At 42.6% G+C, this 23,162-nt stretch overlaps 1 protein-coding gene across 3 annotated transcripts in view; it reads right to left on the bottom strand.

Moving 5' to 3' along the window:
* The window catches only part of DGKB (diacylglycerol kinase beta), a 430,346-nt gene that overhangs the window by 7,335 nt on the left and 399,849 nt on the right, over window positions 1-23,162 (bottom strand). For all 3 annotated transcript variants that reach the window (XM_061585671.1, XM_061585672.1, XM_061585673.1), the window contains exons 23-24: window positions 7,461-7,581; window positions 3,699-3,759 (exon numbers count right to left, since the gene is read on the bottom strand). In XM_061585671.1, the coding sequence (XP_061441655.1) occupies window positions 3,699-3,759; window positions 7,461-7,581 (182 nt within the window). The remainder of the gene's footprint in view (window positions 1-3,698; window positions 3,760-7,460; window positions 7,582-23,162) is intronic.

Raw genomic sequence — 23,162 nt, 5'->3', positions numbered from 1 at the left:
CATGTTTTATACTAATAGGTATTGCTGAGCTTTTAAATTAATAAAGCTGTCAACCTCAGGTTGTTACAGGATCCAGCACAGAACCAAAATGGAAATTATGTATTCCACAGACACCTAAAGATGACACTTTGGAATATTTTAAATTTTAATTAGTAGGTGCAATTGTTTCACCCCTCCCCCACCTTTAAACTACTACAAATTAATTGGCAATTAGTCACAACTAATTCTTTTCTTAACAATTTGAGCGAGAGAGGAAGGTGCATTACATCTCAGTATAGTTGTCTAAGGTGCAGAAAGCACACATGCAGTAAATTGCATTGTCAATTATACGAAGGGGGGGGGGAAAGGACCTGTTGTGAAATTAAGAGAAAATATGCATAGGTAAACAAAAATAATGTATGCACAGTGTAGTGGGGAGACACAAAATAATACCCAGCTATACAGCAAAGGGTGTCAGCCCTCAAATGTATGCAAATTATAGAAGTTCTGAAAAAGCTAAAGAAAATGGGTAAGTATGAATATTAACTAATGTTGTGCCAACATATGTTCTCCAGCATCTCTAAAGTTTTCTTCCTCTGTGAAAGAACAAGGGTGTCCACAGAAATATTTCTGAGGGGAGGGAGAGCGGTCTATTAATTGGCTGTCCACACTTCCTGACCTGAGAAAAGCCCCACGATGTCTTCACCTAGGCTTTGATTGAAGCATGGACATCTTGGAGGGCTACAGAGTATAAACTATCAGAGAGGTGATTTGTAGAATGCAAGAAAGGATATTCACAAAAACCCTTTGCCCGCCTCAAAAGTAAGGTAAGCACAACAAGAACCTTGCACCCTGCCCATGAGAATGTCATTGAAATTTCATCTGCCCTTTGATAATTTTTGAATGCAATTTATTCTCTCATTAATCAATAGTTTACTTATTTCATTTCAAAGCGGTTTCACAACAGAATGAAGAAATATGTAAAACAATAACATATATAAAAATAATTTCAAATCCAATACTGATACCACATACTGATAAAGATCTCCACTTAGTAGGCTCACTGAAAGAGGAAAGTCTTCAATAGGCACCAAGAAAACAGTAGAGATGGTGCATGTCTGATATTAAATGGGAGGAAGTTCTGTAGGGTAGGTGCCACCACATTAAAGGCCTTATTCTAATGGAGAATGGTTGAAAACAAATACAGGAGAAATTTTCAACACAGCACTTATACTGACTGTTTAAACACTGTGGGTACCTGTTCCAGTGTAAGCCATTCCTTCCTAGGATCAGGCCTCTTGGCCCTACCACACTGAGCATGCTTCCACTTCCTGGGTACACTGTTCTGGGTGTTGTGCCTGAGTCAACAAGGTATTAGAGTTCGTTCTGATGCTAACACAAGTCACATTCATGCACTTGAGGTGAATGTGTGTGGGATTCCACCATGCATCCTTTTTAGTGCACAGAGCCACCTCATTTCAAGCACATAAGGAAACTGTGTGTGTGCTTTTGGAACATTCTGAAGTTTTGGGTAGGAAGAGTGTGCAAGGCCTCTTCATACTGGGTTTGATATGCCCCCCCCCACGCACACTACTTCATGTTGGAATTTACCCAGTTTGGAGGAAGGCTTTTTGGACAAATCCCAAAATAGGGAGAAGTGGGGTGGGATGGGGGCTGCACAAAACATTTTGTGCTGTTTTAGGGAGGGGAGGGGCCTTAAATGGCAGTGGGGAGCTTCAGTCTTTCTTCCTGTTTTTAGTTCTTAAAGACTGTCCTCTCTGCTGGTGACTTTGGTGGCATGGCAGCAGTGGAGTTCTGCCTGTGGCCGTCTTCCTTTCCAGAGTACCTTTGTTCCTACTGTACAACATCACTAAAGATTTTGGAAGAACCAGTGGCTCAAGAGTTTTAAAAGGGTGGATCATTAAGAAGCACCTCCAACATTTAACACCCCTCTCCCCCAATATGGCCACAATTTGCCATTTGTGAATTGGGCGGTTGTTGTTGTTATATGCCTTGAAGTCAATTACAACTTATGGTGACCCTATGAACGAGCAACCTCCAAAGCATCTGTTATACACCACCCTGTTCAGATCTTGTAAGTTGGGGGCACTCATTCTTGTCCACCCCAACCACACGATGCTTTTACATATACATTTAAGATATTTTAAGAATGCTCACCAGTGTTAGCATCCTCAAGAAGCTTAATTGTTCCGGAGCCAATTTCCAAGCACAATTCAAAAGTGATGTTTTTGATTTTTAAAGCCCCAAACACTCAAGGAATAGGGTACTGGAAGGATCATCTTCTTGATCCTTCTTTGCTCCTGTCTGCAGAATTTAAGTGGGTGGCTAATGGAGAAAGGCCATTTTCTGTGGCTGCACCTTAACAGTGGAAATCTCTCTGAAGGGAAACCCTCTGGGCACCTTGAGTAGAATCTGTTAGATACCAGGCAATGTCTGTCCTGTTTATTCACATTTTTGGTAGTTAATTCTGGTGGTTTATTTTAAATTGTTTGGCTTGTTTCACTGTGCTTATCTACCCACTTTGGTCTGTCAATGACTTGCTGGCATCTGAATTAGTTAGCTGCCTTGAATGCCAACTGGCTGAAAGGTGGTACCGAAATCTTTTAAAATAAATAAATTTCAAATAAGACAAACAAGCATGTGATTGTGATATGCACACAATTGCAAACCTGCCCATCTAAAGGTTGTCTCCTTTCATGTGAATTTGCCCTTGCATAAAGATTGGTTGAAGATGTTCTCCTTCGTGTCCCAAAGTCAGAAGTAAGGTTATTTGGGACCTGGGAGAGGACCTCCTCAGTAGCTACAGCCAGGCAGTGGAACTTCCTACCCAAGTAGGCATGCCTCATTCCTTGATATTTTTTCACTAGCTGATGGAGATTTTATTTTGACAGGGTTAGGGTTTGCCATATTATTGGTATTTTTATGCTAGATTTTTTTCTGTTTGAAGTTTTTACGTGCTGTCTCTTTAAAGAGTTTCAAATTGTTTTATGATTGTTATATTTTTTCTTCCATGGTATGATATTCTGATTATGTTATTACCTGACTATTTTGTAAGCAATGTTGTTTGGAGTATATATTTTAACAACAATAATATGAAGAAGAAATCAGGAGCAGTATAATATGTGAAATGGCCCTAAGGCTGCTGTTGAGCATCCAATTACCTGGGAGTAAGTTCCACTTGCTTCCGAATAGACATGTAAAATATTGCTCTGTGAGATATCTAAACTGCTTTCCCCCATTTCTTCCAAAGTGAGCACACTAAGAGACATCTCCTCTGCACGATGATTACATTTCCTCTATTATTTAATTATAGCCTGTTGAAGTCTTTCCAGTGCTTTGAATGGGGCTGCATAAAATCAATAAAAAGGCTGATGGGCCAGAAATGTCCAACTTATTTGAACATATTCTTGTTAGGAAGAGCAAAACCAAAAGCATATGTGTATTGAGTTCATGCATAAGGAAGCCATGCAGACAGAGAGAGAGAGGGAGAGAGAGAGAGGTTATACTGAAATCTGTGCATAAGATTGCAGGATCACAGCCAAGTTCTTCAATCATAGAACTGGGGCTGATTACAGTACAAGATTGAGGAGATAATGTGAGATTTCATTTCCCACAATATAGCAAAATGTCATTATGATACTTGTTTTTATCATTGTTATCACCAGCTTTATTTCACATACTGATCAAGATGCACTTACTGTACAAGGTGTTTGCATCCATGGCTCCCCATCAATCTGCATAGGCAGAGACTTGCTAGTCCTAAAGCAAAACAGTTATAAGAAGAACTGTGTCTGGATAAAATAAAGTCCATGTTCTAAACAGACAGCATGTCTCCCCATCCCACTCAGAGACATCCTAAGTTGTACATGTATCTTTTAGTGAGACATTCAACCACAGATGTCAAGGCCCACCTACTAAGTCTCGAAAAGTAGCTTATCTCTCAGAAACACATACTGTGTATGCCTGTATTTCAAGTCCAAAATAAGGCCTAGTTTACAAACAGAAAGTGGACTGATGCAACAATTTCTGATGCAAGTCAGTATTGGACAGCAATTCTATACACACCTTCCTCAGAGTGAGTCCCACTGAATTCAATGGGGCTTATTTCAGAGTAGACATGCATTGGATTGCACTGTTGGCGGATTGTTTCAATAGGTTTCCAATCTGTGAGCCAGAACACCCTTGAAAACATTCCAGAATTGGGTTGAAAAAATATTGACTCATAACTTCCAGACATGATGAGATAATCATTTGACCCACTTTACCACATAGGCTGATTGTCCTATTTTGAACGTGAGCCAGAGTGGTTGTGTGGATAGGCCTGGGTGTCGTAAAAGAAAAAAAGAAAAATCTAAATCAAATTAAGGCAGTTGAAATTATGGATGACAATTCATGACACATTTCATGTTGTAAAACATAAACAATAAAAATTTACTATGAATACCAAATTATGATTAGTATAATATTGAACTAGGAGAATATCCTAGTAGTTGACATTTTATTATGACTTAAGTCCAAATACTCATCAGTTTCCTAAAATGCAAAGCTTTAATGATAAATAATGGAGAAAAAAGGACATCAAGAAGGTTTTGCTGCTAACACTTTGGGGCCCTGAGAGAGAGCTGTTCCCCACCTCCAAAAAGTGGGACCTGCAACAAAATGTTGCAGTGTGGACTCTTCCAGGTCTTCCAGTACCCTCTTCCAGGATACTCTATTCCATTTCTCCTCTTTCTTGTTCCCTGTCCTACCAGCCAGATATCATTCCATCCCCTCTGAGCACCCTCAGTCCTTACTGAGCTGTTACCACCCTTGCTTAGGGGTTTTCCTCCTGAAGATTTTTTTTAGATTTCCACAAAGCTTGGAATCCTCTTATGTTTATTTATTTATTTATTTATTTATTTATTACATTTCTACCCCGCCTTTCTTTTTCATGATTGAAACCCAAGGCGGCTTACATATGGTTCCCAGGTGGTGTTTGCTGTATGGATACAAGATTAAACAATTACACAGAAAGAGTGATAGAAGGATCTGTCAATTTCGGTCCTTTCAGTTTCTAATTTTTCTAATTTTAAATTCTGTTCTCTGCATTTCTGCAGCAATTTACATTTAAAAAAAATCCTCTTGAAAATTTTTAAACATTTTCATGTGGATTTCTTTTATTAAACACATTTTACATGCAGTTTTGAACACTGTATCCATTTGTGCAAATAATTTCTCCTAATATAATGCATTTTGTATGTTATTTTCACTAACATATTCATTTTTATGCACACTTTCACCTAATATATGCATGTTTGTAAATATTCTTTGGTTGGGGAACCACATCGTGGAATTCAGATATGTGTGAATTTCGAAGGACAGCTGTGTTTCGGTTCTCATGTTGTTTTGGAAAGTGTGAATTTGACAGATTCGACTTTAAATCTATCAGGGCTCCTGCTGGGAGGAAGGGCGAGATATAATCAAATAATAAATAAATAAATAAATAAAATGTGAACTGAATCAAATTTCTCTCCCACCCCAACACAGAGAGAAAGTACAGTCCTCTTGAAAGTAAATGTGAAGGGCCTGGGAAATTATTTTATTTCTCAAGAGCTTCTTACATTCGGTGCTGTAAGGCACCATCCCCAAACTTCAACTGATGTTGTATAGAACACTCTGGAGAATTATCAAAAAGTATTTCAACTTGGGCGGGTACAAGACTGTTAGCTGGCTCCCTCATTGTTTAATTTATATGTATTATATGTATGTATTTAATTTATGTGTTGAAAGACCTTCCTCTTTCAACAATCCTCTCGAGTAGAGACTTTATCCCAGTCTGCATCTGTGTTGGAATTGCTTTTTAATATGTTTTTAAAGCTTTTTTTTTAAAAAAGATGTTTTTAAAGTGTCTTTTTAAAAAAAAAAATGTTTTGTTTTGATATATTTTTAAGGATTTTTGTTGAAATATATTACAATATATTACAATCTGTTTTTATGATGTTTTAGAGTGTTTTTAGTGCTTATGTTTGCCACCCTGGGCTCCTACTGGGAGGAAGGGTGGGATATAAATCTAATAAATAAATATGTAAGAAATATATGTAGCGCTTGTTATAGTACAGTGTATTTGGGGGACAGGCCAGTTTCAGTCCTGCTGCATTTATTTATTAAATTTATATCCCACCCTTTCTCCCAGAAGGAGCGTAGGATGGCAATACAAATGAATTTGAGGACAATTATCAGGGACTTTTATAGCTACTGGCCATCTGAATGGTTAACTATTAATTATGGTAACACAGAGATTATGGTTGTTGGGAAAGAACAGAGACAAGAATTGCTGCCCTGGGCTCCTGCTGGAGGAAGGGCAGGATATAAATCGAATAATAAACAAACAAACAAACACACAAATAAGATAGGTGGACTATGAATGCTAATTCAACCACCCAAGTTAAGCAATTTAAATATTCAGGTATCATCTTAGGATCATTTTAGGATTTTTTAAAGAGCATGTGGACTCAGCTAGAAAAAATGAATGCTTTCCAGGTAAAAGAAGTGCAGCAGTTGCTCTATGGAGCACAGTTTTGGGGTAACATGGATTTGCAAAGTATTGAATCTATTCAAATTCAACATCTGAGGACAATGTCTGAGCAGAAACTGATCTACAGAAGTTAATACCTTCAGCAAACAGTAGAATAATAGTTTACTAGATTAAGTGAACCTACGGAAATGACCATAAATTTAGAGGTTTGCACAGATTAGTATTCCAGACAGTGACTTCAATCAAATGTTATATAAATCTTGTTAAATAAATAAATAGGTCATTAAGCTGATAGCTAAGATTTTTAAAAAATTTTTGAACAGATGTTTTGGGGGAGAAAACAAAGCTGTGGTCTTGGTGACAGCCTTATCCTCCATTAATTTGTCGAATTCCTGCTTAAAGCCATCCAAGTTGGTGGCCATCACTACATCTTGTGTTAGTGAGTGCTACAAATTGACTACATGCTGTGTGGGTTATCCAATGAAACTCCAGCCAATCAATTTTACTGGATAACCCAAGGCTTTAGTATCATTTTAGAATAATAGATTCATAGAACAGTAGAGTTGGAAGGGGCCTGTAAGGCCATCAAGTCCAACCCCCTGTTCAGTGCAGGAATCCAGCTTCAAACATATCCGAGGGGTGGCTGTCCAGCTGCGTCTTGAATGCCTCCAATGTAAGAGAGCCCACTACCTCCCTTGGTAATCGGTTCCATTGTCATACTGCTCTAACAGTTAGGGAGCTTTTCTTGATGTTCAGCTGAAATCGGACTTCCTGTAACTTGAGCCCATTATTCCGTGTCCTGCACTCTGGGGTGATCAAGCAGAGATCGTGGCCCTCCTCTGTATGACAACCTTTCAAGTACTTGAAGAGTGCTATCATATCCCCTCTCAGTCTTTTGCCCTTTAAATGAACACAGTGTGAGTAATGAAGAAAGAAATGTTCCTACCTGATGATAACAGATGTACATTGAGCAAGACGTCTTCCAGCACTTTTCAGTCCAGTGTATATCTGACCCATCTCCATGGCTCCCTCTAGACCAACCACTTCCACCAGCTGATCACTAAGATCTGAAAAAAGTACATAACTCTTAGAACTGAAAAAGCCATGGAGGATGCATGGCTGCTCTTAAAACTGCAGCTGCTTGTCTCATTTTCCCCACTCTTCCCAGTAATATCTAATAATAAAAATGCGTCATTAAAAAAAGTATGTTTGTATTATTACTGTTGCAGGAAAGACAGAAGGAGATTATGTTTCTAGGTTATGAAGGCAACTGTGTATAACCCCAAGATCTAGCCCCTGAGTCAATTAGAAATTCTTACATACTCCCAAGTTCTTTAATGTACACAAAACTAAAACTGTGAAAATGTTTAGATACAATCCACAACATGGTGGGTGAATGCCTCCCTGCACTTATAATATGCTTTTATGACCTGTTCTTGTAAACCCCCCCCTCTCTCTCACACACACACACAAACACAAACACACAGTCTCTCACACTTATACTGGATGGCTCCCTGTTCTTACAACACACACACACACACACACACAAAGTATCCAAGTATCTTATAATCCTCAGCCATGAATCTCACTGGGTTTATTTGAATTGTGGGAGCAAATGCAAAAGTTCCTGGCCAGGAGCTATAAGCCCAACATGCTCTTATTCTGGCCAGGAGCTCCTTTGACTTCTCTAAAAAGTGCTGAATATTGTTGCAAAACCTACTGAGTTGTGCAGTATCCCAGAGACTGGGTACTCCTGGGGTTTGCATGTGCTGGAACGAGCCATGTCAGCATACTGCTGCAGAGTTGTGAATTTACCCTTCAAATGACAAAACATAATGGTCCTATTTTCCATTTTTTTCAGAAAGCAACAATGGAAGACTTTTTTTTTTTTGCTAAAGTATGCGCTTGTAAGAACCTCAGGTCTGAATAATGTGGGATCCAGCAACAATTCTTGCCACAATTTACTGAAAAATGCTTCTCAATAAGAGCAGGTTATAAATGATCCATTGTCGTATGTGTGATTATTTTATTAGAAATATTTTGTCTTAGAACATTGAAATATGTCATCTGAAAGAGAAAAACTGGAGCAGCTAAAGTAGAATAAAGCTGAAAGCTGTTTTTGGTAAAGCTATTTCCTTCAACCACAAGAAAGAGACAATAATAGAGAAAATAGGTTCAGGGTCTTCAAATTAGGTGTAAAGTTATATTTAAACACAATGTACTCAGTGGAGTTCAATGTCAGTGGGGCAGTAGAATCCATTCCAGGTGTTTCTTGAAGCTGTCTAAAGTGCTGAAACCCATTCCAAAAATAGGCTTCAGCACTTTGGACAGCAGCTGCGAAAAACACAGAGTGGATTCCACTGCCCCACTAACAGAGCCACCAGCCTCCACAGAATATATTAACTCAAGAAACTGCCTGAACCAGATGGAAGAGACTAAAGAGCCATTTCAGATGTAATGCTTCTGGCTTAATACACCAAAGCTTACAGTGCTCCAGTCCTGGTCTCTCTGAACTACAGTTTACCATTAAGTCTGAAACAGGTGGCTGTGGTTTAATCCTGATTTTCCAGTCAGGATCTGAAACCAGAATAAACCACGGTTTCAGATTCTGGTCAGTAAGCAAACAGTAAACCACAGTTCCACATTTCAGGCATAAAGGAAATTGTAGTTTAAAGAGACCAACATTAAAAGTGCAAAAGATGACATGAAGGGGATGGGATGGGAGAAGAGTTATTCCTGGATTAATATACAATGGTTTATTATGCCAGCATTGTTCCATCCAAAGTAGCCCAAAACATTGAGGCATATGAAGGGAGAAGGCACTTGCCTCTGGACACTCATGCAACCATTTGGCCTCTTCAGCACAAGTAGTGGATGTTGAGAGGTTCCTTCACACCCATGCTTCCTCTCTTCCCAGTGGCACATGTTACCAAATTCTTCCAAGCTACACAGCAAGTGGATTGGATGGTGAAAGACCAACCCAAATTGTGTTTGCATTTTGACAAATGTGCAGGGCAGTACAATATCTCAGAGAGGAGGTCAGGTCTCCTGCTCCCCTGGTGCATTCACTATAGCTGCCCAATTTCCCTGCTTTTTAAAGTTTGATAGAAATATCTATGGGCTTTTAGTACATTCTTAAACCGCAAGGTTTTTTGCCTATTAGTTATTTTCTCTGCTTTTTAATCCGGGAGGTAAGAAATGGGATCCTGTGCAAGCTTGCTGAGAATGGATTGATCATTTGCATGCTTATTGAGTTCACTGGGATTTACTCCCCTGCAATCATGCTTAGGATAGGTGAAACTGACCACAGGTTATGGGGAGGAGGGGGGAGAGGAAAGGCAGAGGGGAGGACTGGGATGGGAGCAGGCAGGAGGGGGAGGGGAGGAGGACAGGTTTGATAATTTGCATGTTTATTGAGTTCAGTGTGATTTACTCCCATGCAATCATGCTTAGGATAGGTAAAACTGACTGGGGGAGGGAGGGAGGGAGTGGGCAGGGGAGGAAGAAGAAGGAAGGGGGGAGGAAGGGAGAGGAGAGGGGAAGGAGGAGAAAAGCAGGTTTGATCATTTGCATGCTTTTTGAGTTCAATGGGATTTACTCCTATGCAATCATGGTTAGGATAGGAAAAACTGACCATGGGGGAGGGGGAAGGAGCATATTGGAGGGGACAAAGGAAGGGGGAAGGGAGGGCAGGTTTGATCATTTGCATGCTTATAGAGTTCAATGGTATTTACCTCTGTGCAATCATGCTGAAGATAGGTAAAACTGACCATGGGGAGGAGGAAGGGGAGGGGGATTGGAAGGGGAGGGGGAGGGGAGGGGAGGGAGAAGGGAGGGTGGGTTTGATCTAGGGTTGCCATGCTCAGGGCCTGAGAATGATTCTGTATCTTTAAGAGAATAGAAAATTCAGCCAAGTACAGGTTTTCTTGCAATACTGTAATGGGAAAAACCACAAGGTGAAATTCTCCCTTCCCCCTGCACAACTTTTAAAGATACAGAAGACCTCTTGGAGGCTGGACCTGACAACCCTAGTTTGATCATTTGCATACTATTTCAGTTCAATAGGATTTATTTCTGTGCAATCATGTTTGAAAATGGAAATGGACTGCCTTCAAGTCGACCGAACTTATGGCGACTCTTTGAATAGGGTTTTCATGATAAATGGTATTCAGAGGTGGTTTTACTATTGCCTTCCTTCCTCTGAGGCTGAGAGGCAGTGACTGGCTCAAGGTCCCCAGTGAGCTTCATGGCTGTGTGCCAATTCGAACCCTGGTCTCCCAGGTCATAGTCCAGCACTGACCCAGGGGAGGGGGAGGGTAGGAAATTGGGTGGGTGGGCACTGGGCAGAGGGGAAAACCCTTTTCTTTCCAAAAGGAAAACATTGTGAACAGTATCATTGCTTTTCAGCGTTTCCCTCACCTTTTTATTCTACAGCAGGCACATGTAGCCTCCCACCCAAATTTTAACCAAAGCTGTCCCTGGCCGCATCCACACCAGACCTTTATTTCACTTTGGACAGTCATGGCTTCTCTCAAAGAATCCTGGGAAGTGTAGTTAGTGAAGGGTGCTGAGAGTTGCTAGGAGACGCCCTGTTCCCCTCACAGAGCTTCAATCAGAGTGGCTGACTGTTAAACCAGTCTGGCCACTGGAGCTCTGTCAGGGGAATAGGAGTGTCCTCTCAGCACCCTTCACAAACTACACTTCCCAGGATTCTCTGAGGGAAGCCATGACTGTGTCACCTGATGTAGGTGTGGCCCCGTGATTAGCCAAGCCCAGCAGCTGTGAGGCTTTTAGAACACTGACAGTTGGTTCTTACTGAGCATGCCCCGCGTTATCATAGAGTTCCAGCCAAAATTTCTTAAATTAATTAAAATTCAGCCCGGCATTTTTTTTAACTTTTAAACTGCAGAAGATGAAGGTCAGAGTATGGGGCAAGGTCAGTATTAGGATTACAGGTACTCTGTGGACCTGGCTGATTTTTAATGAATTTCAACAGATTATGAGAACTCTCAGAGAAAAAAGTCCAAAAGGGCTCTGGGTTTTTTCCCTCTTTTTAGACTTTGAACTCTCTGTTCTCTCTGACTGTTTTGTGTATCGCCATGAAAATTGAGAGGGTTGTTAAGCAAGCGTTTCTGAGTTCAGGACTATAAGTTTGGTAAGGTTTTGTTTTGAAATGAGCTTATGGGAAGCATCAGAATGGCATGGGGGTATTTTCAATTTAACATTGGGGAATGTGAAAAATCCATGCTGGCTATAGTATACAGCAACTCTTGTGGCTGTGTAATCATCCTGTTGCTCCTCAGGCCTCTACATTCAGTGATGATTGCTTCTGTTGGGAGTAGCCTGCATACTGGGAACTGGACAACAGTGGGTCATTGGATGCATGTAAATGAGGAGCAGAAAGACCTTGGCTTCTCTTGGATAGCTAAGCATGTTGCTCCCTGTGTCCAGCATGAGCCCGGCATTGGGACAATCACAGTATGCTCTACAATCAGCCCCATAGCACTCTACTCTCTATATGGAGAGGAGGTGGAATGCAGTCTTACAGTCTAGTCCTATGCGTGGGATTTACTCCCAAGTATGCATAGCATTGCAGCTGTGCAGTGCTAATCCTAAACATATTGTTGCACGCACCCCAGTCTCTGAGTGGTGAGATACTTCCAGGGGTCCCAGCACTTACCCAAGGTTTGGTTTCCTTGGAAGGAAGGTCAGTGTAGACTGTGATGTCTTTATGATATATGATTTTATTTACACATATATACAGCCTGAGTGTAAGATGGAGGAATTCACAGCATTAACAGACCTTGCTTCCCCATCAAGCTTTCAGGGAGGAACCCAAAAGCCATGGCTTAAGTTTCAGACACACAGAGAACAAGCAAGTCTCTCTGTCTTCAGGTTCCCAGCTTCTCATCAAGATGAACACAACCCAGACCATTTCCTGGCTTAGCCAGGAGGGGAGGAGGGGCTCTCCCATGAAATAGGTCCTATGGCACACATTGCACCCCTAGCTAAATCCTTACACAAATTAATAGCCACTTGACAGACCCATGGTGTTTGTTCAGAAGAAGTTCCAAGCTCATGGGTTCTACTGATTTTCATTCATCCTAACTCTAACAGCATCCTTGCACAGAAACTCTGCTACAACTCCTCCCTTAGAGTTTTGCAAAGAAGAAGAAGAAGAAGAAGAAGAAGAAGAAGAAGAAGAAGAAGAAGAATCTTAGGCAGGACCTGTCAGCACTGCTTAGTTTAGGGATGGGGAAACCTCACACATGGAAGCAAATGCGGCCTTGCAGGGCTCTGTATCTGACGCCCCCTGTCCCCGGGCCATGCTCCTCAATGGCTCTGCTCCATGCTTTCTTGGAGTGTTTTTACCTAGCTGAATGTGTCCTTGAATTCTAATGCCTGTTTCTTTCCTGGATGGAGAGATGCGAATGGGGTGTGGATGAGTAAACACCTCTGACTTTTGTGAAACTGGAAATGTAGCCAACAGTACAAAGGTAAGGGTCACAGCTGTTGCTCCACTCATTTTTGCCTCTGGCCCTGTCCACCATTGGCACACACACCCCAGAAGGTTGCCCACAAGGAAATATGACCGTTGGGCTGAAAAAGGCTCCACAACCCTGGTTTATAGGCTACACTGTCTTTAGAGAGAGGGCAGGAGAAGGTGAGATAACCAGTTCCAGAAAACAAAAGAGGGGAGTGATATATACAGAAAAATGGGCCATGTGTTTGAGGGTCATAACAGGCATCTTCCCACCTCTTTCCAGAACATTTGCATATCACAGGAACATAGGAAGCTGCTTTATACCAAGTCAAACCATTGGTCCATCAGGCTCAATATTGCTTTCACTGACTGGCAGTGACTCTCCAGGGGTCCAGAGAGGAATCTTTCCCAGTCCTACCTGAGATGCCAGGGATTGAATCTGGGGCCTTTTGCATGCAAAGCAGATGCTCTACTTTTGCTGAGTTAAAAAGCATGCATACTCATTTTTAAAAACATAAAATACAAAACAAGCACAGAACAAAACTTAGCACAACATACTACATCATGTGCCCACACTCCATCGTCTGTAAAAGTCTGGAGGCAATCACTCAATCCAGACACCCTTTGAGTATTATTTTATGATGCCCTTGTGTCTTTGAGAGCCTGTTGGCTCTGTGCTGAACTTTGCCCACAACATGAAGAATTTCACTTATTTTCTGTGTGAATGACCTATCGGACCATGTGGGAATGTTTGCATAGCACCATGCTGCTTCTACCCTCTTCCACAAACCAAACTACTTCAAACTATGTCTCTTCAGATTAGTACCATCGGTAAACAAAGCTAGCTCTCATGAGTGACTGCTGATGTCAGCAGCTGATGAATGGCATGTAGAGAGGGGCATCTGACAATTTGCCCTCATTCCCAAAGTGTGTATATTGGGGGGTGGGGTAAAGTCACCAGAGAGATTTCCCTTCCATTTCCTGCCATCATGCCCCGCCCCTCGCTCAGGAAGGAAGGAAGCCTGCCTTCCTGCCTTCAAAGGAAGGAAGCCTGAGATAATACTAAAGAGTTAAGCCCCAGCTGATAGTTGAGCCATCAGCCTCAAGTAACACATCATTGGCTGGCAGCAGTAGCTGGGAGGAACCAGCCACACATATAAAGTCAGAGCACCTAGCGAGGGAGCCTGCTCCACGAGCTAGAGGGAGCCCCAGCTGACAAAGCGTCAAGGCCCCAGCTGACAAAGCGTCAAGGCGAGTTAAGCAGCAGAGCAAGTTCGGCAGCAGGGTGAGGAGGCCAGGGGCCCCCACTCTGCCCTTCTGTTCCCTGACCTCAACTAAACCACAGTCTCCAACCTATTGACATAATAAACCACAAACAAAACTATGCAGGTAAGAAGCCAGCAGGCGTGTGGGGGCTTTCCAGTGTTTTGCACAGCCTGCAGCATGTACGACTATCTGCCTGTTGGACAGCAGTCGTGGGTGTGCTCTCGGTGCAATGAGCTCCTGGCTCTCCGGGAATGACTTCATTTCCTTGAGGCCAAGGTGGCAGACCTGGAAAAGCTGAGAGAGGCAGAGAGGTGTGTGGAGGAGGCCTTCAGGGACGTTATAGCTGTGTCCCACTCCAGCGATGATAGCTCTCCTGCTATCATGGAGAACGATGGTCTCAGGGAAGGAGAGCATCCAGCTGAGGAAGAGGGAAACGATCCCTTAGAAGGGACCCATTCCTTGGGGGATGAGCAGCTATCCTCTTGTGCTGAGGATATATCTCCAGGGGGTGGAGGGATCCTTGTAGTGGGTGATTCGATCATTAGGAACATAGACAGTGGGGTGTGTGATGGGCGTATAGACCGCAAGGTGTTTTGCCTGTCTGGTGCGAAGGTTGCGGATATCGCCCGTCGTTTAGATAGTTTGGTAGACAGTGCTGGGGAGGAGTCAGTTGTCGTGGTGCACGTTGGCACCAACGACATGGGGAAATGCAGCCGTGAGGTCCTGGAAGCAAAATTTAGGTTGCTAGGTAGGATGCTGAAAGCCAGGACCTCCAAGGTGGCTTTCTCTGAAATGCTACCGTTTCCACGCGCAGGACCAGCCAGACAGGCCCAGCTTTGCAGTCTCAATGCATGGATGAGACGATGGTGTCGGGTGGAAGGGTTTAGATTTGTTAGGCACTGGGGAACATTTTGGGACAAGCCGGGCCTGTACAAAAGGGACGGGCTCCACTTGAACCAGAATGGAACCAGACTGCTGGCACTTAAAATTAAAAAGGTAGCAGAGCAGCTTTTAAACTGACTGAGGGGGGAAACCCAACAGGAGCTGAGAAAGGTCCGGTTCGGAATAAACCTCCCCCCTGGGATAAAAACCAAAGAAATGATGAAATTTTAAAAGGGGTAGGCCTAGAAGTAGGCATTGTGAGAGCAGGGGCACAGGATATAAATTCAGAAGAGCAAAATTACCACAGGCCAAACCACAAGTGCCAAAGACACTTGAAGAGAGACACTGCTTACAAGTGCCTGTACGCTAATGCTAGGAGCCTCCGAACCAAGATGGGAGAACTGGAGTGCTTGGTCTTAGAGGAGAGCATTGATATAGTGAGCATAACGGAGACCTGGTGGAATGGAGAAAACCAGTGGGATACGGTTATCCCTGGATATAAACTATATCGGAAGAACAGGGAAGGACGTATTGGTGGCGGAGTCGGTCTATACGTGAAAGAAGGCATTGAATCTAGCAAGCTCGAAACCCCAAAAGAGGCGGACTCCTCCACAGAATCGTTGTGGGTGGTGATACCATGCCCCAGGAGGGACTTAATACTGGGAACGATCTATCGTCCCCCTGATCAAAATGCTCAGGGAGACCTTGAGATGAGATATGAAATTGAGGAAGCATCCAAACTAGGAAATGCGGTAGTAATGGGTGACTTCAACTACCCGGACATAGACTGGCCGCATATGTGTTCCAGTCATGACAAAGAAGCAAAGTTTCTAGATATTCTAAATGACTATTCCCTAGACCAGTTGGTCATGGAACCGACCAGAGGGACGGCAACCCTGGACTTAATCCTCAGTGGGGACCGGGACCTGGTGCGAGATGTAAGTGTTGTTGAACCGATTGGGAGCAGTGACCACAGTGCTATTAAATTCAACATACATGTAAATGGCCAATTGCCAAGAAAATCCAACACGGTCACATTTGACTTCAAAAGAGGAAACTTCACAAAAATGAGGGGATTGGTAAAAAGAAAGCTGAAAAACAAAGTCCAGAGGGTCACATCACTCAAAAATGCTTGGAAGTTGTTTAAAAACACTATATTAGAAGCTCAACTGGAGTGCGTACCGCAGATCAGAAAAGGTACCGCCAGGGCCAAGAAGATGCCAGCATGGTTAACGAGCAAAGTCAAGGAAGCTCTTAGAGGCAAAAAGTCTTCCTTCAGAAAATGGAAGTCTTGTCCGAATGAAGAAAATAAAAAAGAACACAAACTCTGGCAAAAGAAATGCAAGAAGACAATAAGGGATGCTAAAAAAGAATTTGAGGAGCACATTGCTAAGAACATAAAAACCAACAACAAAAAATTCTATAAATACATTCAAAGCAGGAGACCATCTAGGGAGGCGATTGGACCCTTGGATGATAAGGGAGTCAAAAGTGTACTAAAGAACGATAAGCAGACTGCAGAGAAGCTAAATGAATTCTTTGCATCTGTCTTCACAGTGGAAGATATAGGGCAGATCCCTGAACCTGAACTAACATTTGCAGGAAGGGATTCTGAGGAACTGAGACAAATAGTGGTAACGAGAGAGGAAGTTCTAGGCTTAATGGACAATATAAAAACTGACAAATCACCGGGCCCGGATGGCATCCACCCGAGAGTTCTCAAAGAACTCAAAGGTGAAATTGCTGATCTGCTAACTAAAATATGTAACTTGTCCCTCGGGTCCTCCTCCGTGCCTGAGGACTGGAAAGTGGCAAATGTAATGCCAATATTCAAAAAGGGATCCAGAGGGGATCCCGGAAATTACAGGCCAGTTAGCTTAACTTCTGTCCCTGGAAAACTGGTAGAAAGTATGATTAAAGCTAGATTAACTAAGCACATAGAAGAACAAGCCTTGCTGAAGCAGAGCCAGCATGGCTTCTGCAAGGGAAAGTCCTGTCTCAGTAACCTATTAGAATTCTTTGAGAGTGTCAACAAGCATATAGATAGAGGTGATCCAGTGGACATAGTGTACTTAGACTTTCAAAAAGCGTTTGACAAGGTACCTCACCAAAGACTTCTGAGGAAGCTTAGCAGTCATGGAATAAGAGGAGAGGTCCTCTTGTAGATAAGGAATTGGTTAAGAAGCAGAAAGCAGAGAGTAGGAATAAATGGACAGTTCTCCCAATGGAGGGCTGTAGAAAGTGGAGTCCCTCAAGGATCGGTATTGGGACCTGTACTTTTCAACTTGTTCATTAATGACCTAGAATTAGGAGTGAGCAGTGAAGTAGCCAAGTTTGCTGACGACACTAAATTGTTCAAGGTTGTTAAAACAAAAAGGGATTGTGAAGAGCTCCAAAAAGATCTCTCCAAACTGAGTGAATGGGCGGAAAAATGGCAAATGCAATTCAATATAAACAAGTGTAAAATTATGCATATTGGAGCAAAAAATCTTAATTTCACATATACGCTCATGGGGTCTGAACTGGTGGTGACCGACCAGGAGAGAGACCTCGGGGTTGTAGTGGACAGCACAATGAAAATGTCGACCCAGTGTGCGGCAGCTGTGAAAAAGGCAAATTCCATGCTAGGGATAATTAGGAAAGGTATTGAAAATAAAACAGCCGATATCATAATGCCGTTGTATAAATCTATTGTGCGGCCGCATTTGGAATACTGTGTACAGTTCTGGTCGCCTCATCTCAAAAAGGATATTCTAGAGTTGGAAAAGGTTCAGAAGAGGGCAACCAGAATGATCAAGCGGATGGAGCGACTCCCTTACGAGGAAAGGTTGCAGCATTTGGGGCTTTTTAGTTTAGAGAAAAGGCGGGTCAGAGGAGACATGATAGAAGTGTATAAAATTATGCATGGCATTGAGAAAGTGGATAGAGAAAAGTTCTTCTCCCTCTCTCATAATACTAGAACTTGTGGACATTCAAAGAAGCTGAATGTTGGAAGATTCAGGACAGACAAAAGGAAGTACTTCTTTACTCAGCGCATAGTTAAACTATGGAATTTGCTCCCACAAGATGCAGTAATGGCCACCAGCTTGGACGGCTTTAAAAGAAGATTAGACAAATTCATGGAGGACAGGGCTATCAATGGCTACTAGCCGTGATGGCTGTGCTGTGCCACCCTAGTCAGAGGCAGCATGCTTCTGAAAACCAGTTGCCGGAAGCCTCAGGAGGGGAGAGTGTTCTTGCACTCGGGTCCTGCTTGTGGGCTTCCCCCAGGCACCTGGTTGGCCACTGTGAGAACAGGATGCTGGACTAGATGGGCCACTGGCCTGATCCAGCAGGCTTTTCTTATGTTCTTATGCTGCCTGAACAGTTAAAGAGACAAAGTGAAAACTGAGCAACATGGCGCCTGTGAATTTTGTCCCTTCATTGTACTGCCCAAACCTAGATGATAATAATATATTTAAGAGACCCAGGAGCTTTTGAGAAGTCTGTACTGCAAGGCAATGCAAGGCCTTGCTCAACAGAATGCTGCATTTCAACATTTCTCTGAGAATATAAATCAAGGAAGATAAACAAGGGTTGGGTGGAAAGGAACCCAGTAAGACCATGATTAGAAAGAATGATTTACACATGGAGAATTGTTCTCCTATAATGAAGCTGTTTTGTAAATATCTGTCTTGGTCATGTATAAATACTGCAGACTTGGCAAGAGACTGAAAGCCTCTATTAGAATTTGGGGTTACTGCACTTAGGCAAGTACATTTACATAAAAAACATCACTTGGTGGTAAATCTCTTCCTGTTGGCAGTTTGTCTTTGGAGAGATGATACATGGCTGCCTAAATGTAATTAAAACATGGCAATCATCACCCTGGGGAAAAAACTTTAGTTTCTAGTTAAAATATAGCACGGGCTTTAGAGATCTGGCTTACTGCCAGAGAGCCCTTGGAAGCGTACTAAGTTCAATGCTTTGCATTGCATCCCTGTTCACTAGTGTGTGCTTGGAGTGCTGCATTTATGTTTGTTACTTTTTTTTAAAAAAAAAACAACTACACAGTTTAGCAATATGCAGGGAGGTAAGGATATTTTCATACACAGAATCAGGAACTGCTGCTGCTGCAAGAGCCAAAGGCATGCTTAATGTCAAAGGCTTGTATGCTTTAAGCTGAACTATCGCTAACTGTAACAAAATGTCTCAATGCTTGGATATAAAAATAAATGACCAAATGATGTTGCATTGTGAACTGTCCAATTTTAGAAAGGAAAGTTTTCAAGCACCATAGTATCTCGTGTATGCTAAGATGGGCTGTTTTCCATGTTTGTCCCAGAAAAAGATGAAGGTTGAGTTTATGACTTGATGACTGCATAACATGATGCCTACAGTTGTTGTTTTTAAATAATCACTTCATGTTGCATTATCGTCAATGCACAACCATGTGGGCGGTTCATATGGTGAGCTAAGAGACATTGATTCATATGTAACTGACTGATGAGACATTGAAGAGGTGCTCTGGGTTGTGAATTGCAACCTAAGATACCATGGCATACTGACACTGTATCAGCATGGCCAATGATTAGGGGTGATGGGAATTGTGGGCCAACAACACCTGGAGGGCCACAGGCTCCCCGTTCCTGAACATGAATTACCAGTATGTCTATAATTCATTGAAGGAGTGAATTCAGAAGTGAGATTAAAGTATATGAAGAGAAAACAAATAAGGCTGCGCACTAGATCTGGCCTGATCCTGGATCCCAAATCGAATTGGGCTGCTTCTGGTTGACTTGGGATTTGGCCGGATCAGGTTGAGGTTGTCCCAGTTCACAATGGACCCACTTGGAGTGATCCAGGGCTGTCATGAAGGCAAGGCACAGGGGAGAGAAAGAGATGCCCAGGCAGGCTGCATGCATCTCCTTTCCCCCCTCCCAACTGCATGTTTTAATCTCAGATTAAGCATGTGGTATGGAGGGGAGAGAGGCATGTCTCCTTCTCCTCCATTCTGACTTCATGATGTGCAAGGCTCCTGAATTGGTTCAAGGCCCAGATCTGGGTTGGGTAGGTTCCAGATCAGCCCAATTGAGAGCCTCTCCAAAATGTTGGACTGGGCTCCAAATCAAATGGGGTGGGGAATGCAGAGCCCTAGTAACCAATCCATGATAAGTGACCTTTAGAGATTGTATTAAAATTAATGTTAACACTTTGTTGTAGAGCTGGGGGGGAAATTCAATTTAGTTCACATTCAAAGTCAAATCTATCAAATTCACACTTTCCAAAACAATATGACAATGGAAAAACAGCCATCCTTTGAAATTCATACTTATCTGAATTTTGCGATGCAGTTCTCCAATGAAACAGTTGATACAAAAATACATATATTAAAGGAAAGTGAAACAAAATGCATATATTAAAGGAAATATGAATATATCAGTGGAAATAACATGAAAATGCATTGTATTAGGAGAAATGGCTTGCAAACGTGTGCATTAGTCAAAATTGCATACAAAAATGTGTTTGTTAGGAGAAGTTTGCATAAAAATACTGAATAATTTTCACAAGGATTTAAAAGCAAACAAAACACAAATTGCCCAAAATGTGGAGAACTGAATTTAAGTACCTGTACTGCATCCTTGGGATCTAATGTGATCAATATGTAGAGCTGGGTGTCACATCAGCATGCTGCTGGCAACCCAGCCCACATCCTTGGATGACTGCTCCCAATGGCTTCATGTAGATGTTAAATAGCATGAGGGACAAAATGGAGCCTTGTGGAACTCCAAAGGCCAAAGGGTCAAATTACAGTACCTCAGGCACCACCTTCTGGACAGGACCCTCAAGGTAGGACCGGAACCAGCCAAAGACAGTTCCTCCCAACCCCAATCCTCTAAGGCTGTTCTGAAGGATACCATGGTCAATGGTATCTAAAGCTGCTGAGAGGTCCAGCAGAATCAACAGGAATGCACTAGCCACAAAGGTCATAGATCCAGAGCACATGTGGTACCCCAAACACTAGAGAGGATCTTGTCCACATCCTCAGGTTGTACAAGCTGAAAAGAATCCACAATAATAGGACAATCCAGTTCTCAAGGCAATTCAATAGGTACTGTCTCAACTCTTGAGCCAAGATGATTTGAGTGATTTTATTTGCAAAGAACAATGCAAATTGGTCACAGTGGACAACCAAGGGCTCCAACTTCCTCTTGATGGTTGTGATATAGAAGGCCTCTTGCCACTCACCACAAAGTGTAGTGTGTGTGTGTAAAAAAGATATAATTTAAATTAGAAACACAGTGGTGAACAAAAGGTCAAAGCCTCCACTGCACCAGCCCAGCACCTGCAATTTGCTGCTTCTCCCCTCCTTCTGTAATCAGCACAGATATCTTGGAGGAGAGTTGGGGGGGTTAAGGAAGAGGGGCCGCAGGGTCACATGGGAAGCCTCCAAGGATCACCTCTGGCCCATGGACTGTGGGTTCCCCATCCCTAGCATAATGAATATTCTTTGACCCTGGAGTCTATAGGAAATGCTTACCAGTTTTTTCTCCTATAAAATGAACTGTTGGAAGTAAGCCTATATAACAGCCCCTTTGTGCTGTGCTATCTTAAAGACACTATTGTTCTCTGTTGTTATGGTCTTTACGATATAACCAGTGTGAGGTACTATTCTCCCTCTATATATAGATATCAACTGCCAGAGACTGAATCACAGAGGCTTCATTAAGACCTTTTGTTACCTATGGAAACCATAGGCTTCAACTTACCACTTTCTCAGGCATCTATATCAAGGGTGAGGAACATCAGACCCAGAGGCCAAATGCGGCCCTTCAGGCCTCCCCATCTGGGCCCTCAGGACTCTCCTCAGGCCACACACCCTGTTCCCAGGCCACCCAAGTGTTTTTGCCTGGCTGGAATGTGTCTTTGACCTCTTGCTTGTATGGATGGATAGAGAGGGGTGTGAGAGTTTGTGTAGAAACTAGCCTACTGTACCAAGGTAACATTTAATTTGTTGCTCCGCCCACTTTTTCCTATAGTCCCGCCCACCACTGGAACATGGTCCTTGGAAGATTGCCCAGAAGGGAATGTGGATTTCAGGCTGAAAAAGGTTCCCCACTCCTGATCTACATAGAAGGAGATAATTCAAGAGAAAGTAGACAATGAAATCATTCAGATTTACTTCCAAATTGACTGTCAGTTTTCTGAATGTTTAATAGATTTGGAAAGGTACACATACACACACACACAGAGCAGGCAGCCTGAACAACAATCCAAATTTACCTGGTCTAAACCAGCTTCCTTCCATGTATTCCAGCCCAATTGTTTTAGGGCCCAATCACTGGTGGAGTTCTATTCTGGGGCACTCAACCTAATTTTCTTTTTATAAAAGTAGACAGAGTGGCTTCCAATTTGGTGCACAGCTAAGGCATGAGGAAATATTAAGCCTTTCTTCCCTCAGAGCAGCCCTAATCTAGATTGCTCCCCAAGGGTCTCTTACTAACTATGAAGGGGGAAACCTGAGGGTAAAAATTTAAACCACATCCCTTCCTGGGCAGCTTGCCTGGTTTTCTGTCCGAAGCAGCAGAAAACAATGATAGCCTGCTTGGTTTGTGTCCCAGGAACAGAGGAGGAACCTTTACATGCTCCATAACCAACAGAGAAATAGGAATTGCCTTTCCCTTTGATGACATGTATGAACCTCAAGCACAGGCCCTCTTGAGGGGCATCAAGGTTTACACTGTTTGAGTGTAGTGCTTGAGGGCTCACCAATTCATTTTAGGGGAAAGCAGTGGGACACTTGTGTATCCCTATAAAAAACTCAGTATTAATGTACAGAATTTACTGCCAAAAGGCACTGATGACCACTATCTTAGTTGATAGAGTCAAATTCATGGAGCATAAGACTATTGGCAGCTATTAGCCATGATGATAGCTACAGTAGGGCCCTGCTTTACAGTGCTTCACTTTACAGCGCTTCGCTAATGCGGCGGCTTTCAATTAGGGAAAGTCCCCGCATTAAGGCGCTTGTTCCAT

This window comes from Rhineura floridana, chromosome 10 (genome assembly GCF_030035675.1).
Source record: "Rhineura floridana isolate rRhiFlo1 chromosome 10, rRhiFlo1.hap2, whole genome shotgun sequence".
Classification (NCBI taxonomy): Eukaryota; Metazoa; Chordata; class Lepidosauria; order Squamata; family Rhineuridae; genus Rhineura; species Rhineura floridana.
This window is presented reverse-complemented; position numbering and strand designations above follow the sequence as displayed.